At 40.5% G+C, this 11,456-nt stretch overlaps 1 protein-coding gene across 1 annotated transcript in view; it reads right to left on the bottom strand.

Moving 5' to 3' along the window:
• LOC105364236 (retinal homeobox protein Rx2-like) overlaps positions 1–11,292 on the bottom strand; it is a 28,313-nt gene extending 17,021 nt beyond the window's left edge. The window contains exon 1 of the mRNA XM_011502123.1: positions 11,143–11,292. Coding sequence (XP_011500425.1) covers positions 11,143–11,292 — 150 coding nt within the window. The remainder of the gene's footprint in view (positions 1–11,142) is intronic.
• Positions 11,293–11,456: the final 164 nt, after the last annotated feature.

Genomic DNA, 11,456 nt, shown 5'->3' with positions numbered 1-11,456 from the left:
TGCGTGTGTGATGCGTGTGCGTATGTGCGTGTGTGCGTGTGTGCGTCTGTGTGTGTGTGTGTGTATTAGCACGGGCATAAGCCGAGGTATGCCCGGGGTACGGCGGAACAGAGAAAGAAAGGGCGAATAAAGGGGAGGGAAGGGAAAGGAAGGCGAGATGTAGAGTCGCGGTGAAACCACGTAATTTTGTCTAAATTAGCCTTATGGCTAACGTACTTTGACACCCCTGTTGATTGAATGCAGTCATTGTCCGACGACGACGTGCACGCACACATGTCAATGTACACGCACGCCATTATATGAGCGGTGAGTATATCTACTTATTAATGTCAAACAGTATGTCTTTATGCAAGAGGTCCATTCATAATTCACGCTGATATGACCTTTCTGTTGGATCGAGACAAATTGATGTTAACTATTCATTTATATGATTGTAAATAAATTAATATTATTGCTTATACTATTGAAAAAAGTAAATATCAAAGCGTAGTTTTCTCCATGGTAATTTGCTACTTACTTTTAATCTTAGAATTAAATTTCCTATGTATTAAGACAACTAAGGGGCACAGCGATGGTACATTACTATTTGCAAAAGCAATTGTTTAAAAGTGCCTAAATATTTTCAGATAAGGTTAGTATTTTTTATTCAGTTACTCAGGAATAGAAGCGGTAGAAATTGCGATACATAAATGTAAATAAGGAATCGCAGTTACTCGAATTTGGTAAAAAAAAATTTTTCTAAAATGTAATAATTGTTTGGAAACAAATTCACCGCTAAATATGTAAAATAAAATATAATTACATTAGGAAAATAACATAAAATCAAGTTATATCTGATTTTTAGTATTACGAACTGAGCTGAAAACATAAAGCATGCACGATCGAATAAATATCTTCATTTAAATTGAATTTTACGTTTGTAATAAAATATCTGCATAACCATAACATAAAATCTTTAATCGGCTACCTTGTCACTGCAGTTATAATTATCTACTCGTTTTTATAACTTAATTGTTGCCAAATTATACAGCACGTACTTTACTTCAGATACAAATATAAAATTACTTATATAATATAGTAACGGCAGTATGAAGTTTGTTTGTATTCCGTCACGAAAGGTTACTTACTATAAAAGATATCGTATTTTCACATCGTTATAACAGTTGGCAATTGTTAAATGAATTACATAAGAACTTACACTTACAATTTACTAACAATTTTAATACCGTCGCCATTAATGCGCATATTGTTAAATTACAAAATCTGTATTATGATTAGTAAATAATTAATATTGAACTCGTAAATAAGCATTACTCACATTTTATTATATGACCTTAAGCATACTTATTGTATATTTGCAAGATTAAGGATTAATCATGTTTAATGAGAGATATAATCTTGTTATGTTTATTGAAATAATCATAATTCATACCAATACATGTTTCGTAGTAAATTAAAAAAATTAATATATGTTTGTCAATTTCAATATAATATATGTTTGCCAAATTTCACAAGCCTTATGAATAAATGCTTCGCTAAGTAATGAATAAATGAAATAAAAGGCAACTCCATTTAAATTTCAAAACTGAATTTACCTCAGTTTGCGCAATTTAATCAAATGCAATTTGAAGTGAAATGTAAGCCATCAATTAGACGAAATAAATAAATCTAGGTAAATAATTGTAACAGGCATCACTATCCAAATACGGAGATTAATTCATATCCGAGTCATGAAGTAAGTATGCATGTACGTACATCCCTATAATCAATTATAATGAAGGTTTAAGTGCAATGGATAAATAAAATCACTGGCTAATATCCACAATCTCGAAACATCCATGTAAATGTACCGAATCCCCGGTATGCGTCGTCGGGCGTGAGGCTCACAATAATTATTCTCTTCGACGTTTCAGCTCGCGCGAAATTCGACAACCGAGGGGTGGGGATCGCTCGACGTACCATCCTTACACACATGTGCCTGCGCGCATCACGCGGAGCGGCTCTAATAACTCATCATAAACCCCGCCGAAGTCATATTAGCGTCAGGAACACGCGTAGATGCACAAAGGCCCGTGGGTACAGGTCCGCCCTCGACAAACACCGTGACTTTCGACGATTATTAACTCCGCAGGGTCGCCTCCTTCCTCGCTCGTCCCTCTCACTCTCTCTCTCTCTCTCTCTCTCTCTATATATATATATATATATATATACACACACACACACATAAGTACACGCATATGTACGATTGTGTGTACGTATGTATGAATTTATGTGCGCGCGCGCGCATGTGTGTGTGTGTGTGTGTGTGTGCGTGTGCGTGTGTAGGGTGTTGTCGACACGCGTGCGTATGCGTGTGTCTATAATATCGGACGACCAGGAGGTTAATTCGCTGCCCTCGAGGCTTTTCGTCCCCTCTTTCTTGCTTTCTTTGCGCTCAGCAGCTTCCCGCTCTGGCGTTTCCGCACTTTCAGCCCATTCCTATGTCCTATGTCTTTCGCTCCTCGCCTCTCTCGACAAAATATTTTTTCTCTTTTCAATTCTACCCTACGCTTCGTTTTTATATTGGTTTTTTTCTCTTTTGTGGTACTAATGCACTTTAATAAAATCATTTGTTCGCCGTAACGTGTTTAGTGCGCGATTTAGGTATTGTATTGGCTGCTTGTGTAACCATAATTATTAATTGCAAATTGAATCGTCGGAGAGTGCCAATAATGCAAAATTCAAAGCTTATTACAGCTGTTTATATTCCACGAACTAAATATATCATTCACGCACATTGTAAATTAAAATTTATCTTTCAGTGCTTATTATATTTTACATAACTATATACGTAATTATTTTGTTAATGTTTGATAAGTTTTTCATTTATTTCAACAATACTAAATTACACATTAAGATACTCCATTGGCTCAATCACTATTCCTCAAACTTTTTAAATTATAAACTGCCACGATAAAATAAATATATATTTATACTTCAAGATATTGAATTGAAAAATAGAATCAATGTTATAATCCATAGATAAAGTGTGCAATATTTTAGATAACGTTAGCATAAGAATTCCTTAATATATAATATCAAAACGACTCTTATTTATTTTACTTCCGAGGGAAAAGTTCACAATAGGAATTATATTTGCAAGTAAAATCAATTGGTAATGTAGTGTAAAATAAAGCTAATATACAAATGCTTGCCGACTGGGTAAGGAGCGCGTGCAAATGTTCGTGTTGATAATAATGTTCGTGATAGAGGAGCCAATGGTTGTCTCGTGCGTAATCGTTGTCTTTCCCCTTTAAATGTCATCATGATCTATAATTAAAATGCAGTATCCGAAAAGCAAACAAATCGAACATATATTACCTCATTATTCCATCATAGCTATTTCAAGCGCTCTCTTTGCTTTGTCCCATTGGCCCCTCATTGCCGAGCGACGACGTCTCTGCCCCTCGACCCCTTCTCTCACTCTCTTTTCCTCCCTCTGTTTATTGGACACGGGGCCCATGTCCCGTGCGTTTCTATATCTTCCGTATGATACGCTGCCGGCGACGAGGAGTCGAATCCGCCGCCTGGGAACCGAATTAATAGTCCGCTTCCCTGGCGTAGCCTACGAACACGCACGCACGCACGCACGCACGCACGCACGTACGCACGCACCCACAGAAAGACTCCCCGCGTAATTGGGCGGTGGCCTGTGTCTGACGTAGCTCAGGCTACTCGTTAAACGGCGCGCGCCTCTCATTCGACGCAGCTCGCTCCCGTTTATTTGCCGATCCCCTTGCGACCTTGTGCGCTCTCCTTCAAACGTCTTCGCCGATGGACAATTAAGATCGCAAAGGCATCGCGGGGGATGGACAGCCCGGACCGGGCCAGCGATTACCACTACAGTCATCCTCGAACGATCCTCCCTCGATATTGGCCCTCCCTTCCTGGCCAAAACTGCTTATACCTCGGGCGGTGATTGCACGAATCGCACTTAAGTAAGATGAATCGTCCGCTACTAGTGAACTCTCTCACGCTATCGCATTTGCCTCAACTTTATTCTGCCATCGCCTCGACAAGTCTCCACTCTCAGACAATAACGACGTTTTTAACATTTTTATAATCGTATATTTGTAATTGACACGAGGCTGGATAATTCTTTCGATTCTATTGCTGTAAAGATAATCGATAAAAATGAATAATAGAAATTTGAAGATCCTCGAGACGATGCGTCGTGGCTGCGAATGTCCTCGGCTAACGGCTCATCGATAAAAATCAACGGTCAGTGAGTTTTGTCAAATGCTGCTCAACGAGCGTAGTATGCGCGAGGGAGAAAAAAAAATGCCAAAAAGGGAATCGGATTTATGAGCGTCAAAATTCTATTGAAAACCGCAAGTTTGAAAAAACAACGATTGGTCTATTGGCTTTGAAAAGCTGACGAGAAACACAATGAGTTATTTGTAAATCGTATCTACCTTCGGCACTTCAAATACAATTTTACGCGTACGATGTATAAGTAAGAAAGAGATAGATAGGGATAGAGAGAGATAGGTAGGGATAGAGAGTGAGAGAGTGAGAGAGAGAGAGAGTGAGAGAGAGAGAGAGAGAGAGAGAGCTACTGTAGAGGGACAGCGGGGAATTATGCATCAGCATGGACGTGGAAAATATCCTCGTGGGATTCTCAGTGTCTTTCGCGCCTCCTCTCATTATAGTTTTCTAGGCATTTATATGCGACACGTATCCGCATCCTAGAGAAGCGGCAAATAAGAATACGAATAAGAGGACGAAGAAGCAGATGAAGATTAAGAAAAAATGAGGCACTTTTGCTGGGCGTTGTGTAGGTGTACGTTTGTGTATCCACGGGCGGGATCTCAAGTAGCGCAAACTGGGCGTCTCAACGGAGTTTAGTGTTACTAATTCCACCGACGACTACTAACGATACGCCGTTTCACACAAAGGGCTACACGTACTTGTCGAGTTACCGCTCTCGGGTTCTTCATGGGACCAATAAAATCTTGGATAACGTTGCACGATAAACGTGAAAATATAGATTGGATATATGACAAATTTAGAATGGTATATTCATTCATTTTCCCTTTTAGAAAGAAAATCCTTTATTTCTTTTATCCGTATTATTTCAATTAGCAAGATGAGCTCCAATAATGTTAGTTTAGTAAAATATATTTGAAAAATACTTGACTCGATCGCGTCGATTACGCATGAAAACATGGCCAGCCATCGCTTACATTGTGATCAATTGTTGTAGAGCCAGTTATTGTATAACGTATCGTTAATTTTTATGAAAAGCGGTAAACGATACGGTCGGTGAAAAATATTACCTTATTAATAACAATAGAGCACATATAACAATTAAATTGCAAAGAAATATTACTGTTAAAAATAGAAGAGGGTCTCGAATGAAATAAATGTATAAAAATTGGAATGCTCGGGCAGAAACCACGTCGAATAGCCAATACAAAAAGCGTATTAAATTAACAGAGTATAAGCAGATAAATAATCTACCAAGTGACAGATGATTCTAAAGCGCATGCGTCTATTAACTTCGGGGGCTTCGAGGGCCCGAGAAAGACGAAGGCGATCGCAGGAAAAGAGCAACGGAGAGGATAGGAGGAGGCCAAGAACGAAAGCGGTGAAACATGGAACTTTGAAACGGATATATTTTCACGTAGTGACATTCATTGCCGTATAGGGACAGGATGGAACTTCCTCAGCCCACGGGCTTTGTAAAGGATCGCTCTACCCCCTCGAGTAACAGCACCTTTGCATCTACGTCGTCCTCGCAACCCTGTGTTGCCGCGACCCGACGCAGCGGCCAGAGGAATACGGGGATTGTCGCTGTGAAATTCAATCTCCTAAAATAAGAGAGAGAGAGAGAGAGAGAGAGTGAAAGATATATATATATATATATATATATATATTGAGCTCGACGTTTCACCAGTATTTTTTACTCCCCCCCCCCTCTCTCTCTCTCTCTTCCTCTCACTGACTCTCGCTCGCTCTTTAGCTCGCGTAAGGGCGCCGATGGAACCTAATACGTTTGTACCTGAGCCCGACACAATGGGCCTTGGTAATTCGATTACAAGGACCGCCAGCTAATTGTTAATTGCCGGCCTCGGGGATGGCTGCGTACCTATGTTCGAGAAACTTTTATCTAGTTCCTTGCAATGCCCTCGCCGACAAAGCACGAATCTCTCTGACGTTACGCCGGCGGAATATTAAAACAAGGATATGGCGAGCCGCCCTGTCCCTCCCCCGCCCTGCCGCTCTCGTGCTCGCGGTCTCTTTCTCCTTATTAATTATTGTCGTAGCGGTCTCGCGGCCTCCTTGACGCGTCTTCGTCTCGCAAACGGACTTCAAGGCACCCGCCCAAGTTATCGTCACAATCCATGAGATGCACCCAAGTTCGAACGCGAGGTCCCCTGAGATTCTCACGAAGAGATATTCGAAAACCACTCGAAAGTAGATTTGCGCTATTTGGAGCCATTGTCAAGTGATCTCGATTATCCGGCCATTTGATTTTTCAGCTCATCTTAACGATTCTATATTCTAAATTGCGAATGCTCCTTTTGCTTCTTTATTAAATGAAAAAGAAGCTCGAGAATCTGTAGTGCGAGAAGCGAATGCTTCTTTACGTAAATGTTTACGCAAACGTGAAAGTGAGATTGGATCGGAATGTTGGCATGTGACTTTTTATTTATATTCTGATTCGACAATCGATCAACAAATGGGACAAAAATCATGTCATAGCATAAAAATCTTACAACAAGCTATAAATATAGACGGTTATTTTTATTTCACAGTAAAATTCTCAATTGCACGGTTTTTACTGTCTAAAAATGTGACTTTCCAGGCATACTTTACGTATACACAACAACACATGTCGCGTATTTGTATTTGTGAATGAAAAAAATACTGACTGATTCGTATGCTTATGCAAATGGCTCGTTATGAATTACATTGAAAGAGAGTTATTTATAAGTTATTTGTATGTTCAAAAGGATTTTATTGCTCTATCTTACAAGTAAGTATTACAATTATGCAATAGAATACTTCAGAAAAAAGAAATAAAATTAATAGATACACTTGATGATTGATGGAAAAATTTAATTTACTCATCTTTTATGTTATTAAGCATACTTGTCCATTTTTCTTCCCTTTTCTTAAGTATTTGTATCAATATCTTGATTTTATCTATTAATTGTATGAGATTGAGAAAATTAAAACAATTTGGTAAAAAAAATTAATTTTTTTTATGACCAATTGGTTATTTGGCGCAGTGTCGTTACCGACGATCTTTTAAATAAAATTTAAGATTGGACATGTATTTCATATAATAATCGACTTGCTTATGAGAATCATAAATTAAATATATAAGCCCATTATGTGAAATTTATAAAGAAATATTTATAAAAGCCATGCTTTAAAAATGTCGGAGAATAATAAAAGAGAAAAAGAAACATAGAGATATTGTATTAGGTAATTTCAAACTAGACTAATTGAAAAAAAATGGGAGGAAAGCGAGGATACGTACTAGCCTTTGTTTCCCCTTATAGATTGACAAAACCGCATGCCAAAAATTTGTGGATTATATCCTATTGTCAGTCATGTAACACATGTTTTTTCAGGTCTTTTGTCGACAATGTCGCTACGCCGTTGCATACTAGTTTACGCAAAAAGTCGTGTCCAATCAAGTTTTGCTCTCACTCTCTCACTTTCTATATATTTCTCGTCTCTTGGCCGCCCCCAGTATTTAACAGCTAATCTGCCAAATGAAGTGTTTTTGTGTTTGGGCACAACACTTCGTTTCAATAGAAAGAGAGGGCGAGTAAAACCGCCCTCGAGAAAAGGGTTGCCGTCGACATGATTGATGCTCGAGGGGGATACCAGAGAGCGAGAGAGTGGCGCGAGGGACGAGGTCGGGCGAAGAGGGGTTTAGCGATTGGGGTGGATGGGGGTGTATGGGGATGGGGGAGATGGAGGGGGGGGCGTGGAGGGAGCTGTGTTTAGCGGTGGAAGTAGCAGCAGCAATAACCCTTTTTAGTCAAGCGGCCAAATGAAGAGTGCTTAATTGAGCCGCAGACCTCAGAAGAGACGGACAGCCAATCTTCCCCGGAATGTATTGTATTTGTCTAATGGTCGATGTAACCTTAACCACTCCCGGCCTTTTTACTTCGACTTGTCTTTCCCTCGTCTCTTAGCAGTCCCAGGCGCGTCCCTTCTCCAAAGGTGAGCCTCTCACATCCAGCGCGAGAAAATCGCTTTCTAATCGACCAAGGCCGTGAGTGAGACGCGCTCCCACCCGCGCATTTCCGTTGAGCCGAATTCCCGCCTTTGAGCGCGAATTAGCCTCCGTCACGCTCCGTCGCTGTAAATGTTAGGGTTGCTTGCCAGACACATCGCCGCCGGTATTCTTTGCCTATTTTTCTCACTGCCGGGCCATTCTGTAATCCCGGAAACACTTTCAGGCTACGCTGTTCAATATGGTTGACCTTTTGTTTTGTAGAAGCAACATAGGTGATCTGCCCGCAGGAATGACCGAATATGCTGCTTTCAGTCACTTTCCTATTAGCTATTCTCCCGACCCGGCTATACTATTTCAGGATAATTTCACGATATTTTCTATTTATCGAGGGACGCCCGGCTATTTATTGCCTTTTCACAAGACAAACATTCGCGGGGAATTTAAATCGAGCCTGACATTTAATCGCCCCTAATAAACAATTTGTTCTTTACAATTATGTTTAAATGTCTGGAAAAAAGTAAAGTGACTGACTAGGCTCGACGAGACTAATTATTTACATTATCATCGCTATTTAATAGATTAAAATGTCAAAGGGGATTTCGTGTGATTTTCATTCAAATTATTAACATTCGTTTCAGCATCAATTAAACTTTCGGTTAAAAACGAATAGTTTTTCGTTACTAATATCATCAATTATAAGGCAAATTTCTAAAGTTTTAATTGAATATTGTTTTGGCGATGTTCTTTAATACGATTCTAAAGTATTTCGTTTGCGTTAATTATATCGGTATGCTGAGTTATTTTATAATCCTTGCAAATAGCCCGAGTGTTAATAATTAAATAATAATATTACAAAAGTATTCGTAATCAAATCTTTATCTGGATAAAAATTATTTAAACTAGTCGTTAAATAAAAAAAAAAAACTTGTATCTAATCGTGCACCCATTCGGGCATTAAGTTTTTTTTTCTTTTATAAAATTTTTGTGTGTGCGCGCGTGCGTGTGCGCGCGCGTGCGTGCACGAATCAAAAGTCACAGTTTTAAAGCTCCATTAACGAGCGTATCCGACAAAAGATATTTCAAATTTCCTACCGATATAAATAATAAACGATCAGCAATAATACGAATTTTCAAGCTCGCTATAAATATATAATTCGCGGGCAATAAAGTTCTCGACAAACGTGTTATAAAATAAAGCTAATGCGTCGCTCATACGACCGATTCGTCATAAAATTACACGAGAACAATAAACTGTCCAAACAGAACATTACCCTCGATAATCTATTTGGAATTAATAAGATAAGCTTTGTATGTTCCATGAATTTCATTATGCGGATAGTTACTCCATTGAGCCTGGCATAATGAACTTTAATGAAGCTAACTGATAAATTCCATCCTATCAGCGTAAAAAGGAAATCTATTGCGCCATCGAAAGAAAAGTTAATCGACTCATTGAATTTCCCCTGATAACTTTATCAACGGCGAAGTAGAGCTACTCTCATTCTTATGAAATTACAGCTAAGAAGAAAAGTGCAGAGCCGAAGGAGCGCTCAGGACCGAGACGCTCCAAGTTGAGTGTAGAAGGACCGAGAGGGCTAAATGAAGGGATAAAGGAGCCACGCTCGCTCAATTCTCCCACCGTTATGATCGACGACGACGACGTCGTCGCACTCACCACACGCTTGCGCTCCGCCTGTAGTTTGCAACCCTGTCGTAGCTAGAGAAAGAGCGATAGATAGAGAGGCCGATGATGGGCTCAGCAGGCACGCAACCGACAACGACAACGCGCGAGGGATAAAGACGGAGGCATAAAAGACCGAAAGGACCTAACCGGCTTTCGCACTTGCGCTCTCCTCCCTCCGCATAATGGAGTTTCCAAATATTCGGGAGGAGGAGCCCTCGCTCAATTTCGAACAATTTGCATTTAGGGTGAAGTGCAATTAATAGAAGCGGGGTGTTGTAGCCCGCGTCCCAACCATTCCCTGCCTATTAACACTATATTCCGCAGAGCTTAGTGTATCGGCGCCGCCAATAGGACGAGAACGACCAATGCGTCGGAGGATTTTCCCCGGCATTTCGGAGGCTTGTCTCCGCCACGCCGCTCTCCCGCTCGCCTAGTCGAGCACTGATTTTAATAACTGCTCGTTAGGAGTTTCTGGCCGCAACGAGACCTTATCCCACTCGTACCTTATCTACCTCCTTGCACCTGTCATCCGCGCCTTAAGCAACATCGGTCAATAATAATTTCGGCAACTACTACTACGTCGCTGTTTTCTTTTTTACTTTTTTAATCTCGACTGCACTCTAGAAATATATATATATATATATATATATATATATATATATGTGTGTGTGTGTAGAGAGAGAGAGAGAGAGAGAGAGAGAGAGAGAGACAGACAGACAGACAGACAGACAGACAGACAGAGACAGAGACAGAGACGTTTCGAAGTGGTGCGTTTATGTTGGTTTTGCATCGACGAGAACCTTGAAGATCGTTGGTAGGAATCGATCGGAGGTAGAGGAGCTACCGTGCTTTTAAGACAATTTAAACCATAAAATAATCATCCATTGGATCAATGATATTTCATTATGGGCATTAATTTTCATTAGAAAAATTAGCACACATTGTCGTTTGAGCCAGGGCGCTCAATGCTCATATCGTACAAGAGATACGAAAGCCAGAAATTAGAAACGCTCGTTTACGCGGAGACATTTAGGCGTTAAGGGTAGGACAACCATAAAGTTCCGAAGCTAAGAAAAATAGAGGCAATGAAGGACCGCGTGACAAACAATGTTCCACGCGTGGTTAAAAGTGAACATTCAACGAGCGAAGCGTGCAAACGTTCGCTTCGAGTGGAAAAAGCAACATCAGTCAGATCCCCAACCCCTGCCCGCCTCACCCGCTCCGTTGTCGTCCCCTCCTCACCAACGCCAGCAACATTTCCGCCCTCGAAGAAAATCTTCCTCGTGCCCGTCCTTGATGCTCGTCCTGTTCGACTCTCGATGAAGGACTTGAGCCATGGCCTTGCATGCCAGACTATTTTTTCCATTTTTTTTTATCTCATACCGCGGAAGCTCGCAGGTGTTTCATCTCCCACGATGATCGTCAGCTTCGGGCGCCATTATCTTATTTTACGCCTGGCGAGGCTCCGCAATAGCGCCAAGTCAGAGAAACGAGCATTCGATGGAGGATCTTCCCTATCTCGCTCTTTCC

This window comes from Ceratosolen solmsi, unplaced genomic scaffold (assembly GCF_000503995.2).
Source record: "Ceratosolen solmsi marchali unplaced genomic scaffold, CerSol_1.0 scaffold43, whole genome shotgun sequence".
Taxonomy (NCBI): domain Eukaryota; kingdom Metazoa; phylum Arthropoda; class Insecta; order Hymenoptera; family Agaonidae; genus Ceratosolen; species Ceratosolen solmsi.
Note: the sequence above shows the minus strand (reverse complement) of the source record. Positions and strands in the feature narration are given on the sequence as shown.